This window comes from Chelonia mydas, chromosome 4 (genome assembly GCF_015237465.2).
Source record: "Chelonia mydas isolate rCheMyd1 chromosome 4, rCheMyd1.pri.v2, whole genome shotgun sequence".
NCBI classification, from domain to species: Eukaryota; Metazoa; Chordata; order Testudines; family Cheloniidae; genus Chelonia; species Chelonia mydas.
The window spans coordinates 112,260,147-112,277,637 of NC_057852.1; the positions used below are offsets into that span (position 1 = coordinate 112,260,147).

Here is a 17,491-nt window from a genome sequence, read left to right on the forward strand (position 1 = left end):
CCTCTCCCCCCCACGGGAGGTGGACCAGCAGCCCTGTGAGGAAGAGCAGCCATATTGACTCTTGCGACTAGGCCATGCAGCCTTGCAAGAGAGAGCAACACAAGAAAAAATTAAAATCTAAGTGTACATTTAAATTTCCTTTATAAGGTCAGTGGCTATTATAAAAAATATTGCATTTCTTTGGCTTGACCATTATTTCCATGCACTATTTTATATGAATAATTCAACCAAAAAAAACCAACCCCACAACAACCCAAATTACCTTTGATACATCTCACAAGTCTATGGGGCAAAGAATCAGATAAGGAAAGCATTAACAAATGGCCAAACCTAACAAAAAGTCATCCTCATGAAGTTTTATACTTCTGTCAATTTGGAAACAGTAAATGTAGAACTGAAAATATTAATTCTCTCAAAAGCAGCTTATTGGATTGGGTAAAAACTACATCGTGAAGAAAAAAAAAAATCTTTAAAAAGCCCTACTTTGAAAAACTATTCAGTAAAAATGGCATTTTGAGGAGCATTATTTTTATTTCAGTGTCTCAAATTAAGTTCGTTCACTATACATATCAAAGGATTTTTCTTCTAACTACAAGCCGTGCAAACTCATCATAAGGTCTTAAAGTCAAGCTGTATTCTTTTTGGCTCATGTATCAACACCACAAACAAGATTTGCTGGTTAAAGTTCCAATCTTTCTATTAGAAATGGGTGTGCACAGAGCCATTACTTTTAATAGAACTCAGCATAGATATAAGGGTTTGCCTATTCAGAAGCAATAGCAGAAGAGAGGCCCAAATTGTGCCTCTGGATTACATCCACACAACCTTGTTTCCCTCAATGTTTAGTGTAAGGATGAGACAAAAAACGAGAGGGATTATGACAGCAGTATACAAAACACAGAAGGTATCTTGGATGCTTGGATTTACCTTCTCTCATAACAAAAGAACAAAGTAACAAATCAATGAAAATGAAAAGCAATAAAGCAGACCTTTTGTTTGAAGTCAAAAGGGATATAAAACCCCTCATGTTTCAATGCAGAAGTCAACCTCTAAATTGACAGGGGTTAGGTAATATTTCCTTTATGTGCCATTGTCAGGGTTCCTCCCCCACTCTGAACTCTAGGGTACAGATGTGGGGACCTGCATGAAAAACCTCCTAAGCTTATCTTTACCAGCTTAGGTCAAAACTTCCCCAAGGTACAAAATATTCCACCCTTTGTCCTTGGATTGGCCGCTACCACCACCAAACTAATACTGGTTACTGGGGAAGAGTTGTTTGGACACGTCTTTCCCCCCAAAATACTTCCCAAAACCTTGCACCCCACTTCCTGGACAAGGTTTGGTAAAAAGCCTCACCAATTTGCCTAGGTGACTACAGACCCAGACCCTTGGATCTTAAGAACAATGAACAATCCTCCCAACACTTGCACCCCCCCTTTCCTGGGAAATGTTGGATAAAAAGTCTCACCAATTTGCATAGGTGACCACAGACCCAAACCCTTGGATCTGAGAACAATGAAAAAAGCATTCAGTTTTCTTACAAGAAGACTTTTAATAAAAATAGAAATAAATAGAGATAAAGAAATCCCCCCTGTAAAATCAGGATGGTAGATACCTTACAGGGTAATTAGATTCAAAACATAGAGAACCCCTCTAGGCAAAACCTTAAGTTACAAAAAAGATACACAGACAGAAATAGTTATTCTATTCAGCACAGTTCTTTTCTCAGCCATTTAAAGAAATCATAATCTAACACGTACCTAGCTAGATTACTTACTAAAAGTTCTAAGACTCCATTCCTGGTCTATCCCCGGCAAAGACAGAATATAGACAGACACACAGACCCTTTGTTTCTCTCCCTCCTCCCAGCTTTTGAAAGTATCTTGTCTCCTCATTGGTCATTTTGGTCAGGTGCCAGCGAGGTTACCTTTAGCTTCTTAACCCTTTACAGGTGAGAGGAGATTTCCTCTGGCCAGGAGGGATTTTTGAAGGGGTTTACCCTTCCCTTTATATTTATGACAGCCATTTATTCCATAATTGTGCCCACACCCTCCTCAGGACCTTCTCTTGGTGGCAGAGACAGGACACCAGACTAGATGGCCCACTGGTCTGATCCTGTATTGCTACCCCTATGCTCCTGCAAGTGACGTTCCTAAGCTAAATCATCTGGTAACAAACAGGCGGAAGAGAAAGATATAAGGAGGAGAAAGACAGAAAACCTCCCTTTAATTAAAATTGCATTCAAGTTGCATTCAGATACATACCCAATGAACAATAAAAGACACTGAGGACATACGATGATCTGTTCTGGACAACTAATTTCTAGTGGCCTAATTTATCTTTCATTTAAAAAAATGAAAACCTCAGGAGATTTCTGCTTCCTAGTTTAGTGAATTAGTTTAACAGCTTCATTACACTTTCATTTACCATAGTTACAGTGAAAAAACTAATCAAAGCCACAGCATGGAGAATTTATATATTTGAAACATTTAACAGCTACAAGAACCTTACAGTTAGAAATAGGGATTTCTTATGTGAAATGTAATGCCAGAAATTAACAGTCCAACAGCCATAATTAACCAGGTGTTAACGTGGCAAACAAATAGGCAATGTTTTATGCATCTGACACTCTTCATACAGGACACTGAATTTAAAACAAAGACATTAAGTTCTTTGCCTTTTGATATCTCTCAAATACACCCTGGTCCAAAAACTTACTTAACCTCAGTGTCAGTGTACTACTTACGTAAAACATAAGTGTTTCAAAGCTTTCAGAAACTGTGATCCAGTATTATCCAGTTTTTATACTACATTTTATTACCTTCAGAAAATTGTATACACAAGCATCTGTCGAAAGTATGAGATTTAATCCCCTTTATGTATTTAGAAGTAGTACTCTTTTCTATATATCAGTATTTGGGCGAAAGCACAATATAAAAGCCCCAAACAAACAAAACAAACTAACTGGGATCCCATTATGCAGGGGAATGTACAAACACATGGGAATGTAACTAATTTGAAATGAAGGAATAATTGAGTGTAATGAACAGTAGAATCAGCAGGATAAAATAATAAGGTCAGATTACATAATTTAGCTATTGTGACAAAGTTCCTCCTCTGCCTTGGTGGGTCCTGCGCTTATTGGCGAATTTGCTTGCCTCAGCAATTCACGGCAGCCCTCAGTTTGGCCACTTTTGCTAGTGGCTCAAACCTGCCATTCACTCAGCTAACCTCATCACTGGCCAGCATGGGAAAAAGGAAGGAGAACAATCCCTGCAGTCTCTGCTGATCCACCATGTGGGTAGAGGAACAGACCAGAGACCTTCCCTTCTGGTGGAACCCACAGTCCAGGTCAACTCCTCCTGTGTCGGATCAGGAGTTGGGAGGTTTGGGGGTAACCCGGGCCTGCCCTCTACTCCGGGTTCCAGCCCAGGGCCCTGTGGAATGCAGCTGTCTAGAGTGCCTCCTGGAACAGCTGCGCGACAACTACAACTCCTTGGGCTACTTCCCCATGGCCTCCTCCCAACACCTTCTTTATCCTCACCACAGGATCTTCCTCCTGGTGTCTGATAATGCTTGTACTCCTCAGTCCTCCAGCAGTACGCCTTATCACTCTCACCTCCTAGTGCCTCTTGCTCCCAGCTCCTCGCACCAACACCACAAACTGAAGTGAGGTCCTTTTTAAACTCAGGTGTCCTGATTAGCCAGCCTGCCCTAATTGATTCTAGCAGCTTCTTAATTGGCTCCAGGTGTCCTAATTAGCCTGCCAGCCTGAATTTGTTCCAGCAAGTTCCTTCTTATTCTGGAACTGCCCCTGTTACCTTTACCCAGGGAAAATGGACCTGCTTAATCTGGGACTAACATATCTGCCTTCTATATTGGCTGAGTCGACCATCATGACACCAGACCAGGAATATAAACACAATGCAGAGCCGAGACTTGCCAAATGAGAGGCCTTTAAACGCCAGTTGATATCTAAATTTCCTGAACATAGATATGTTGCGGATCATTTGAACCACTTGAATGTGACTAAAAAATGGACACTCTTAAATCATATCTATTCACTTTTGGCATATTTGCAGTGGTCTACCATCTGATCTGTTGTAGGCTGTTCAACACCTTTTATGGAAAATTTTGTATCGGGTATAAAAATGTTGGGATAAGGATGTGAATCAGATGAACATTTGTCTTCTGTTAATATATGTAGAGTTAATGACTTAAAATCAATCATACAGGAAAAAAAACCACTCTCCTGTAGCCATCTGGCCTGACCCTGTCACACTATGTATATAATTTGATCGTTCTAGAATATTGTTTTCCTTTAGAAAAAATGAGAAGCTATCTTAGACTACTGATCAACGTGGCCATCACTAGCTTCATGATTTTCTGTACAAATATAGCATTTCAATATAAATTATTTTACAATAGCTCTATGGGTCTGATACCAGATTTATCAAATTCAAGTCGCATAATCAAAGCAGCTATCTTGCTTAAAATTTGTTTCATTTTAAAGACATGTCTGAAAGATTAGGTCCATATTTTAGATTTCCCAAAATCTAATATTAACAATAAATATGTTCTAATAGAGAAGAAGAAAAATGTTAGCATCATGTTAGAATTTAAACATTCTTCTGCAGTGTTTACACCCCAATACTATAACACAGGGGTTGGTAACCTATGGCACGTGTGCCAAAGATGGCCCGCAAGCTGATTTTTAATGGCACGCTGCTGCCTGCCGGGTCCCAGCCGCCTGCCCCGCTCAGCCCACTGCCAAACCCAGGCTGGTAGTGGGCTGAGCGGGGCTGGCGGCCAGGACCCCGGCAGGCAGCAGTGCACCATTAAAAATCCTGCCCGCCCCGGCCCACTCTTCTCCGCCCCCCTGCCCTGCAGGGGGCAGGGTGAAGAAGCTTGGTTCTGCCGGCTGCTGCTGCAGGGCAGGCAAGCTTCCCCCACTCCCCCGCATCTTCCCCCAGCATGCTGGGTTCTTGCCCTTCCTCCTCTCCCTCTGTGCCACCAATCAGCTGATGGCACTTGCGAGGGAGGGGGAGAAGTGGAGCCACAGCATGCTCGCTGCTCTGGGGAGGAGGCGGAAAAGAGGTGGGGATGGGGCTGTGGGAATGGAATCAGGGCATATCCCCTCCAGCCCCTTGCCGTGAGCCACTCTGGGCAGGGCACTGGGAGCAGCCCCACGACCCTAGCCCACGCTCCCAGCCCTCTGCCCTGACTCCTGCACCCCCCTCACACACTCCCAGCCCTCTGCCCTTACCCTTGCATCCCCATACCCCAGCCTCCTGTCCTGACCCCTGCACCCCCCATGACCCCAGCCCTGACTCCAGCACCCACCCACACATACCCAGCCCCCCCAAACCCCATGCCCAGACTCCTGAACCCTCCTCACATGCCCCCAGCATGTGACTGACTCTTGCACCCCCCACATTCCCACCCCCAATGTGAGCACCAAACAGGAGCTCCTGCATCCCCCCCTACATTCCCACTTGCACCAAATGGGAGCTGCCCAGGTAAGCACTCCACACCTAAACCTCCTGCCCCAACCCTGAGCCCCCTCCCTCATTCTAGCTCCTGGCCAGACCCTACACCCCAACCCCCATGCTCAGTGCAGAGAGAGAGAGAGAGAGAGAGAGAGAGAGAGAGAGAAAGAGAATGGGATAGAACCAGGGAGAAGGTAGGTACCCACTCTATGTGGGCAGGGCCGGGATCCCAGACTGGCTGTGGGCTAAGCGGGGCCGGCAGCCGGAACCCCGGCAAATGGAACTCCAGACCAGCAGCGGGCTGAGCCGCTCAGCCCACTGCCAGTCTGGGGTCCCAGCCGCCAGCCCCGCTCAGCCCGCTGCCAGTCTGGGGTTCTGGCTGCCAGCCCTTTGCCAGCCGGGGTCCCGGCCGCAGGCCCCGCTCAGCGTAAGATCAGCATTTTAAATGAAGCTTCTTGAACATTTTGAAAACCTTGTTTACTTTACATATGAGAATAGTTTAGTTATATAATATATAGACTTATAGAGAGAGACCTTCTAAAAAACGTTAAAATGTATTACTGGCATGCGAATCCTAAAGTAAAGTGAATACATGAAGACTCGCACACCACTTCTGAAAGGTTTCACAACAACAATCTGAAAGTGAAACTGACTAGGAAACAAAATTGAAATTTACTAATCTATTCTCATTGATCCAGAAGACTAAAATGCAAAAAAACCAAACATAAGCGTTTAATAGGTAAATTCAAGGTTCCAATTATTCAGAGACTAAATTGCAGTAAGTAATATGTAAAATGGAATTTAGGAGGACTAACAGATTTTGAAGAGGAAATAGCTGAAATATAAAAAAATCCCAAGATATTTTTCAAGTATATCAGAAGCATAAAGCCGGCACACAAATCAGTGGATCTTCTGTATCGCCAAGGGACAAAGGAGGCAATTAGAAGAAGATAAGAACATTGCTGACTAGCTAAATAATTTCTCTGCATCAGTTTTCACCTCAGATGATGTTAGGAAGTTAACTACACCAGAACTCCTTTTTTTCTGGAAATAAAAGATAAGGTACTATCAGACATTGAGAAATCAGAAGAAGTGTCGTCGAAACAAGCGGATAATCTAAAAAGCAGTAAGTCACTATGTCAGGATGGTATACATCCAAGAGTACTGAAGAAGCTCAAGGATGAAGTGGCTGAGCTGGAAGCAAAAAACATGCATTCTTCTCATTAAAAGTAGGCTTAAGGACTGAAGGGTAGCAAAAATTGTACCAATACATAAAAAAGGTTCCAGGGGTGATCCAGGTACAGACCAGTACGCCTTACTTCTGTATCTTGTAAATTCATTGAAATTACAATTAAAACCAGAATAATAGAACACCTAGAAGATCATATGATATGATATAGTCTAACCAGCATGGTTTCTGGAAAGAGAAATAATGTCTCACTAATCTATTAGAATTCTTTGAATGGATCAATATAGTAATAGATAAAGGAGAAACTGCTGACATTTATTTAGACTACCAAAACGGTCCCTCACAAAAGGCTACTAAAGAAGCTAAGTAGCCATGGAAATATAAGGGAGCATATTGTCTTGGACTGAAAACTGGCTAAAAAATAAGGAACAAAGAATAGAAATAAATGGTCAATTATCATCATGGCAAAAGGCTAACAGAGGGTGCCTTAGGGTTCCATACTAGAAACATTCTTTAATATTTATTAATGATGTGGCTAAGCAGAGAAGTGGCAAAATTTGCAGATGAGAAAGTTATTTAAGTTAGTCAAATCCAAAGAATAATGTGAGGAACTTCAGAGGGACCTAACCAAACTAGGTGAATGGGTAACACAGTGGCAGACAAAGTTCCAGGTAAATAAATGCAAAGCAAACACATAGTGGAAGGAAAAATTTGAATTATGCATCCACCTTACAGGGTTGTAAATTACTTTATTAACTCAGTAAAGGTACCTGGGCATCATTGTGACAGATCAATGAAGACTTCTGTGCATGACACAGCTGCAGTCACAAAAGCAAACAAGGTGTTAGGATGCATAAGGAACAGGATGAAGAATAATACAGAAAATATTATAGTACCATTTTATAAATCAATGCTGTACTCCTCATTTGGAATACTGAGTGGAATATCCACCTCAAAAAGTGTATAGCAGAATTAGAGAGGATTCAGAGAAGGGAAATTAAAATGTCAGGGGCATGGAAAAATTCATATAAAGAGATATTGAAAAGTTTGGGATTGTTTACCTTAGAAAGGCAAGGAATAAAAAAGGACCCAAAATAAAAGTACATGAAAGAAAGAATGGCACAGGGAAGATAGACTGGTGCTTTGGTTCTCCCTGGCTCACAACACAAGAACCGGGTGACATTCAATGAAACTGAAAAGCAGTAAATTCAAGATTGGCAAAAAGAAATACTTTTTCCACTCACGGTGTAATTCAACTGTGGAATTAGACTACCACAGTATGTCACGGAAGCGGAGAACTTAGAGGGCATGGACATTTATACGGATAACAAGAATATCCAAAGTTATATCAGTTAATGCAAGCAAAGTGTTTTGGAACACATACACACACACACACTCTCTCTTCAGTGTTTAGAGCCATCCCTGTTGGGGATTAGGAAGAGAACTTCATGGGGCATATTATATCAGATCTGCCTCATGTGGGATTCTCGCATCTTCCTCTGAAGCATTTAGCACTGGCCATTACAGAAGACAAGATACTGGACTAGATGGACCATTGGTCTGATCCAGTAGAGCCATTCAGAAATTCCTGTTTCAGTTTCCCAGTAACACAGCTAAAGAATATTTAAACAGGATTCATAATCTGACAGTATGCCTTCAATGTTCCTTTAGAAAAATTAAATGACTATTATTTATCACCATGGCATGACAAATTTACTGTCTACCCATTTATGGCCAGCATCACCATAATATCAAAGTTCCTCATAATTATTCATGTATTTATCCTCACAACACCCTTGTGGGGTAGTGAAGTGCTATTATTCCCATTTTGGGGATAGGAACTGAGGCAGACACAGATTAAGTGACTTGTCCAAGATCACAAAGGATATCTGTGGCAGAGCAGGAACTGAACCCTGGACTTTAGAGTCTCAGCCCACAACCTAAACCACAAGGTTATCCTTCTTCCCACATAAATATCTATTAGCCAAAGGACTAAAAACCTATTAGCCAGAGACGGATACGGAGGATGAGAAGGGGAGGTCTCACCAATAAAATTAATGCCTTCATGAAAAGTCCAGTCCACTCTCTTGCCCCACACACAGAATTGCTGGGAAGGAGGATTCAGTCACAGGACCCTACCTGAGGGCTTCAACTTCTACTTCATCCTCTAGTTAATAGATGTATGAAAAATGTGAAGCTATTCCTCAGTCTTCTCTGTTTGCTTAAAGCAGTGGTTCTCAAACTTTTGTATTGGTGACCCCTTTCACATAGCAAGCCTCTGAGTGCAACCTTATAAATCAAAAATACTTGAATATATTTACCACCATTATAAATGCTGGATGCAAAGTGAGGTTTGGGGTGGAGGCTGACAGCTTGTGACCCCCCATGTAATAACCTCGCAACCCCCTGAGCGGTCCCGACCCCCAGTTTGAGAACCCCTGGATTAAAGGAATAAGGCATTCTCTCTCCCCACAACAGCCAGGAGGTTCTAATGAGAGGTACTATTTTTCTCTTAGTCTTTGGCTTGCTATAACGGAGAGGGAATCTCCACTACTCTAACCTTCCTCCTCTTTACCAGATTCCTTTTTGGGAACACCCTCTCCGTAATAAAGCTCCAACAACTGCCACTACCAATAGTTTTCCAAAGCAGCAACATATTGTACTTAAACTGACATCATTTATGTCAGTTTCCTTGCTGCCCACATGCTTCTAAATAGCAGTAGTGAAACTGACCAATCTTATCAGTATCATTTTGATTTTTGCTTTGGGAAGCTATGAGCTGCCCTGGATACACAGGAATTGTCCATCTGCAAACTCAGGAAGACAGCACTTCACCGGTGCACATTTAAAAAGCTGTCTCTACAATGTTAAGAGTTGGCAATATCTGATTTTGGGTGTCCAGCTTGAGGTCCATTGGGCCAGATTTTCACAAGTTTTGAGCACCTACAACCAATGGAAACTGCAGACACTAAGCTGCTCTGAAAATCAAACCTAAGGCGTCTCAGTGTAAAAAAGTGTCAGAATGGTAGAAGATTCCAATCACCGTGCTAGTTTACTTTGAATAAAAGGAAGAAAAACTAAGTGTATTTTTCAAGTCCTTTGACCTTGATGTCAAAAAAAGAGCTATGTCTCTAGAAGAAGAATATATGGTATAGAGTAAGTCACAAGAACAAACTGCTGCTTTGCTGAATATATATTGCCCATTAAGGTTTTAATTTCTAGAACTTCAGCAGTTACATGACTATTAAAAAAAAGTGTAACTAAGAAGTTAGTATCAAAGCCAAACCAAATGCAACTTCAGTGAATTCTGAGAGGTGTGTTTTATACCTTGCCACTCATTTGCAGAGACACATAATAAATGTTTTAAACAACTAATTCTGTACAACTTACTCGTTTATCGATATCGCCATGCTGAAGTTGAACAAACCGAGCACTAATGGCAGCAATATAACTCTGCTGATTGGAAAATGCAACACGCCCAGCACCTTTGGGGTATTTGAGCTCAGGGTCAGTATCAATTCCTGCATAACAAACTCCACCATAGAGACGGTCCATTATCATAGCCAATTCCACTATGGAGGAACAAAAGAATACAACAGTATTTTAAAATAAGCAATGTAAATGCTGTTAAATGTATTTTTATTTGAAAAATAATAGAAAAGAAAAATTAGTCATTTATTATGTCATATGTACTGTAAAATACAAACCAATAATCTAGGAAGTGTATATGGAATATTTCATAAGAATACTTAAAATATCAATTTTCACAGGAGTGGCCACATCCCTCTCAAGTGACTTTATAAAGTCAAAACTCAGTAGAACCATGAGTCACTGCAGCCCGGTGTGCCCTGGGGCTGAACTCCAAGAGGATTTCCTTCATGGGATATGAAAGAGGATTTTTGGGCAGACTCAGGGGCTAATGAATGCATGGACTGTGAACTGGGTAGAATTCCTACAAAATCCTTGTGTACATGTTGTAGCAGGCCACTATTATTTGGCTGTATAAATGCTCCACATCCTGCCTCCATTTGGTGTAGGGGCTTCTATTCTTCAAACCCCCATACAAAGCCTGCTTATCTGGACTTTGTGAGTGGGAACAGAATTTCATAAGAATTAATTTCAAATGTACAAATCAGATATTTTGGCAAACCATTCACAGCAGTTAAATGTCCAGTTCAGTTACTGCAGGTAATTTAATCTGTATGTATTGAAATTTTACTTTCAGGACATAGTTGATGCACGTGGAAATAGGGTATGAAGCTGTCAGCTGATGGTATTGTTAAATAATAGTGTTTATTTTAAATAAACACGTCTGTTGGCAAATACAGTAAAGTGAGCTAAAAGTCTTACTACTTTAGTGAAGACAAGATAGTCATCACATTAATGCGACAGCAGCTCAGTTTCAGCAGATGATATTAATATGACAAGCAGTAGAGTGTTTGTTTAGTTTACTCAAACAATGAACTTTGACCAAGTAACTGGAAGCATTTCGACTGAAGTGATGAAAAAGAATCACAGCACTGTTTGGAAGAAGAAAAAGGCCATACTATATTTTTGCTGCAGTGACAACAAGCACAGTGTTTATATTATGGCTAAAGATAATTGTTTTTTGCAAATGAAAAAATTCCATGAGGCCAGGAAATTCTAGGCCCAAGAATTAAAAACTGAAGAAGATTTTTTACACCCAGATCTTAGATTGTCACTTTTTTGGCTCTCAGTTTCCTGATGGATTAGTGGAGGTCATGTATCTTCCTTCTGACTACTGTTCTTTCTGTGATGGAGTTATGCTACATTACAAGTTCTGGTATCATAAGTGGCACTCCTGCAGTCCCTCTAGTAGGTGCTGGGATTTCTAGCACATTGCACTATGAATCCATTTCATACAAACTGTTGACTGGATGGATGCCATGGGATGCTCTAATAGACTACTAGTAAGACTGGAACAGCAGTACTAAAATTCTGAGCAAGTTCGAGTGCAGTAATGGGGGCATGGACCCTCCAACCTACACTTTTTTTTATATATATATAAACAAAACCAACCTTTGAGTGATACATTTTATATTAAAACTTTGCCAAGTGCCAAGTAATATCAAGGAATTTCCTATAGCTTTAACTTGGATACAACCATGAAGTTCTTGATGAGTTCTGATTTTAAGTAGATATAAATGATGAGTAGTGCTTTGTGGCCAAAGCCCACCTGGAGAATTTACAGGAGAGTGTGTGTAAATACAGGGAGATATTTCACAGTCTACCATCCAAATATTCTTGTGTATCAATCTTACACAATATGTAGCTTTCAATTTATTACAGACAATAGTATACCTTTAAAAATTGCCACATTACAATACCAGTTTTATACTTACCAGCTCTTAATGGCCTAGGGACACCTCCAACGAAAATTGTTTTTCGAGGATCAAGCGGCTGTGAACCATCCATCACAAAGTCACTATCACTTAAGTTCCAGGGACGAATCTGAACCTATTTAATAAAAAAGAAAATTGCATGCTACTTTAAGTCTCATCACATTACGGTCTTAGCATGTTCATCAGTCTATATAAACTGTCAGCTAGTCACAGTCTCATTAACTGAACATGTCTAGTTGCTCTGTTTTAATCCTATTAATTCAATATACTGCGGTTTTTTAAGTCATTCAGTTGTCCCAGATGTTGAACTCTGACAACGGTAGTTTGCTTTTCATTATTTTCACCATCATCATCATCTCAGGAGCAGCTTTAGACAGATTGCAGCTATAGCCTGGAGGACATCTACTGTTTACTTACTGGCTTGTCCTTGATAGTAGGACTGGAAACACATAGATAGAGCTTTCCATCTTCTTCAATGCAGGCATCAATCAGTGCCTGAACAGAGCTCTCCTCTTGGAAAAGGAGGAACGCATATCCTGAAGCAACAACAACAAAAAATTAGCTGAAAGTGTGCAATCTTTTCTCCTACGTTCTTCACAAGAAGTTTCTTCTCCATGTGAACGTATTTATTTGCAAAGCAAGGTTCAATGTTGAACTAATTTTCTGTTTATAAGTCAGACAGCATCTTCATCTATGTAAATAACCTCCATGGCCAATTACTTTAATACCAACCTGAAATCTCTTTGTAACAAAATTCTTCATCAATAGCTCAATCCTTAGTGTTCTTCTAAAAGACTATCAATCACACACTACGAAGTTTAAGACAACATTTTACTTAAGACCCAAAAACACATTTCACTGCTAGCAGTAGACATTATATGATGAAAATCTGATTTGGCACAAAAAGGCTAATCTCAATTCAAGAGATCAGAGCAAAGTACTCTGTTGCATAAATGACCTACCAAGCCTCCCAAACACTATACAAATAGGAATTTAAATGCATAATTAATGCTATGGCGGGGGATGGGGGGGAGCCACTAGAAAAGCATTTTAATGGTTCTGGTTTAATAACTACTTTTTTTTTTTTTTTTTTTTTTTTTTTAAACTAGAGCAACTCCACAGTTAGGGTTTTGTTCTAAAATATATTTAGAAACACAAAAATGTCTAGTTTTTCTCTAAAGTAGAGTGTTTTTCTGTGAAATGCATTAACAATTCAGTGTGAAAATTTTAGTTCGTTTTTATGCCATACATTTTCTATGCAGTTTTAGTTACTTTCACTCTGTAAATTTTTAAACAGGATTTCTTTGAAAATGGGCTCTGGCTGAAATATTTCCTTCTCAGTTCCTTGTTGAGCGATACTCTTTAAAAACATTTTTTCTTTTTACACAAAACTTGATAGAGAAGTGGATCCTGTGTAAATCAGGTGCAACCTGAAAAGATTTTCTTTTTATAAAAGTGACAGGATTTAAGATAATTATTAGTAATCATGTACTAAATTGACAATTTATGCGCTGTGCACACAAACGGTTGACTGTTCGCCTGAGCACATAGAAACTGGATTGTATGACAGGCTAGGTTCACACAAACTTCTTTGCTTGCCTGCTTGGGGAACAGGTGCACATAATCCTGCTTGCCTGGGTGGGTGAGAAGCTTGGTGCTTTAGGGACACGAACGCGCGCGCACGCACACACACACACACACACACACAAGTCTGAATATTTGGGGGAGAACTGGGTGCTCAGGGCTGATTGAGGGGACTCAGGTGAATGTAAAATCTTCTTTGTAGGTGCTACTTTTCTGTAATACTTCATCCTACAACAGAGAAGGAGAGTTCAAGCACTGCTGCTGATGGATAAAATATGCTGTCAGCAACTGCACCTATGACAGATCTGCACTACCCTCTGACAGAATCATAGAAATGTAGGGCTGGAAGGGTCCTCAAATGGTTATCTAGTCCTTCCCCCACCTTCCTGCACTGAGACAGGACCATGTATATCTCTAGACCATCCTTATCAGGTGTTTGTTTATCCTATTCTTAAAAACCTCCAGTGACCGGGATTCCAAAACCTTCCTTGGAAGCCTATTACAGAATAACTTATAGTTAGAATGTGTCTTTCTGAATATCTAACCTAAATCTCCCTTGTTGCCGATTAAGCCAATTATTTCTTTTCCTACCTTCAGTGTATATGAAGAACAACTGATCACCTTCCTCTTTATAACACCCCTTAGCATATTTGAAGACTATTTTCTGGTGTCCCACTCAGTCTTCTTTTTTCAAGATTAAACATATTCAATTTTTTTTAACCTTTCCTCATATGTCAAGTCTTATCATTTTTGTAGCTCTTCCCTGGACTATCCAATTTTGTCCCCATTTTTCTTACAGTGTGGCACGGAAAACTGGATACAGTATTCCAACTGAGGCCTCACCAGTGCCAAGTAGAACAGGACAATTATCGCCTGTGTCTTACATGTGACACTCCTGAACGATATTTGCTTTTTTGCAAACTGCATCACATTGTTGGCTCATATTCCATTTGTGATCCATTATAACCCCCAGATTCTTTTCTGCGCTACTACTCCCTAGCCAGTTATTCCCTATTTTGTAGTTCTACATTTGATTATTCCTTCATAAATATAGTACTTTGCACTGGTCTTTACTGAATTTCATCTTGTTGATTACAGACCAATCCTCCAATTTGCCATACACTACCACAGTAACCATGTCAAAGAAAGAAATTAGGTTGGTCTGGCATGATCTGGTTCTTGACAAATCCATATTGGCTATTACTTATCACTCTATTATTCTGCAAGTGATAATAAACTGATTGTTTAATAAATTTGTTCCATTATCTTTGCAGATATCAAAATTAGGCTCACTGGTCTATAATTCCCTGAGTCCTCTTTGTCCCCCCTTTAAAGACGTTTACGCTTTTCCAGGCCTCTGTGACATCACCCAGCCTCCATGAGTTCTCAAAGATAATTGTTAACGGTTTCACAATTGCTTCAGCTAATTTCTTAAGTGCCCTAGGGTGAATTTCATCAGGTCCTGCTCAATTGAATACATTTAACTTACCTAACTATTCTTTACACTGTTCTTTCCCTCTTCTGGCTTGTGTCCCTTCCCTCTTTTTGTTAATATATCTGGTTCTGGTCGCAGTGAACCTTGTCAGTGAAGTCTGAAGCAAAATAGGCATTATACACTTCAGCCTTCTTGATGTAATCTATTATTAGCTCTCCTTCCCTGTTAAGTAGAGGACTTATACTTCATCTTTCTCCTAATGTATTTATAGAGCCTCTTCTTATTTGTCCCTTGTAGGTATTACTCATTTTGTGCCCTAGCCTTTTTCATTTTGTCTCAATATGCTTTCATTATTCTTTTGTACTCATCCTTAGCAATTTGTCCATGTTTCCACTTTCAGTTGGATTTATTTTTTTATTTTTATTTTTTTAATTTCAGGACATTCATGAGCTTCTAATGCTGCCATATTGGTGTCGTGCTTGCTTTCCTATTTTTGGGTCTGTGGTGGCTTCCTATGATCTAACCTTCTCTCCCAAATCAGAAGAGGCATATTTCCCATCCTGGCACATTTCTTGTCACCAGGACCCTGGTTTAAGACTATAACAGGACTCCAAAAAGAACTAGATAAACTAGTTAAATGGAGGATAGATCCATCGATGGCTATTAGTCAAGATGGGCAGGAATGGTGTCCCTGGCCTTTGTTTGCCAGAAGCTGGAAATGGACAACAGAGGATGGATTACTTGATGATTACCTGTTCTGTTTATTCCCTCTGGGGCACCCAGCACTGGCCACTGTCAAAAGACAGAATACTGGGCTAGATGGACCTTTGGTCTGATCCAGTATGGCCTTTCTTATGTTCTTACGTTAAGAGGTAAATTTAGCCTATCAAAAATTTAAGTTCGGAATAACTGGATATTTGGGAGATAAAGAAGATTTGAAGTGTTGGTTCCTTTAAATAGGCCCTGTAGTTCTTTCCATACAAATTTAATCTTTTCTTCCTGACCTTAGGTTGGCTATAAATACTTGCACAACTTTTGACCTAACCCCCCAAAATATTCCTGTTTGTATTCAAGAAATTCAAGCTGATATAATAATATAGGTATTAGATAAGAGTTACAAATGTAACAAAAGTCTAGATGCATTTGGGGCTTTTGTTCCCTCCAACCGGAAACAAAGAACATTTTATATTCCTCTGTTTAATGGATTCCTTTTGAGCAGTGAAGATTTTTGGTAACTAGGTTGCCATACACCACTGAGATGAATGGTGATGATAGTTTAAAGAGGGTTTGATATACTCTCTCCTATACAACACACTTGATTTTTTTCCCTGTTTGGCATCAAACTGTAAACAAGATAGAACACTCAGTGACACACAACCCTGCCTATATTGAGATGCCTCATATGGATTGACATGGATTGTGCAAGGTATTTTTGAACTTCATTTGAATGACAATGGAACCAGAATCTTCATGTCAGCCTGTGTGACTTGAACTTGGGTACTGTTTCATAAATAAGGATATCTGCCAACTAAAGCACAATAGGAGCTCTTGGTGAATAAATATAGGATAGCAGGAAAGCAAATTCCCACTATACAGCAGTTAATAGATCACTTATGGACTTTGAACCCTTATTTTAATAGGAGACATCTCTCTACTTCAAAGAAGCCTAGTTACTCCAAGACGTGCTGAGATTTGGGCCTAATCATCTGAGGTGCTGAATGCCTACTATTAAATGCTGACTGACATCATCTCTTATTGATGTAACTGGGAGTAAAGGGTGCTCAGCATCTCTCAGCAGGCACTCAGCACTTTGAAAGGATGAGGGCTTTTGTGTACTCTCTTCAAGCAAGGAAATCTTTGCTACAGAACTTGGCCTCCCATAAGGCTTTCTTTAAACAGAGAGCTTGGAAGGAAAGAAGGAAACGTAGCTTGGAAAATTAAATAGGACTCCAATGCTGACAAGCTGGACTTCACCACCACAGAGACTACTAACTTAATCGGCCCAGGTTCAAACAGCTTAAAATATCCATCACCACTCTCTAATAAGAGTGAATAAACAATAATACGTAATTAAATTAATCCTATCAAAGGTTATTTGAAATTTAGAGTTGACACAGACAGAAAGCTAATGAATGCTAGGACTACAATTTTGTCTCCAAGTAAAGCTAACCAAACTGAAGTTGCTCCAAGGATTCCCCTAAACTCTGAAGGGTGGATCCACAGATAATATTTCCCTTTGAAGAACTATGTTGTTTATAAAGCTTGGGTCAGATAAAGCTTTAACAGCAACATTCATCATTTACCTAGTAATAATTTATAGGCAAATAAAACCATAGAAACCAGCTGCAGGTACCCTCTGCCCCATCACACTGCAACCCTAATCCTGGCCCGGTGTGAAGGGAAGGCCTTAGGGTGTGGGGCTAGACAGCAA

General features: G+C 40.2%; 1 protein-coding gene across 9 annotated transcripts in view; it reads right to left on the reverse strand.

The window, feature by feature from the left end:
- CPEB2 (cytoplasmic polyadenylation element binding protein 2) overlaps positions 1–17,491 on the reverse strand; it is an 87,874-nt gene that overhangs the window by 10,542 nt on the left and 59,841 nt on the right. For 5 of the 9 annotated variants that reach the window (XM_037898044.2, XM_037898043.2, XM_037898041.2 and 2 more), the window contains 3 exons: positions 12,459–12,577; positions 12,042–12,156; positions 10,069–10,250 (listed from right to left, as the gene is read on the reverse strand). In XM_037898044.2, the coding sequence (XP_037753972.1) occupies positions 10,069–10,250; positions 12,042–12,156; positions 12,459–12,577 (416 nt within the window). Of the gene's footprint in view, positions 1–7,448; positions 7,497–10,068; positions 10,251–12,041; positions 12,157–12,458; positions 12,578–17,491 lie in introns of all 9 variants that reach the window. The other 4 variants (XM_043544642.1, XM_037898039.2, XM_037898040.2 and 1 more) reach the window with 1 other exon arrangement.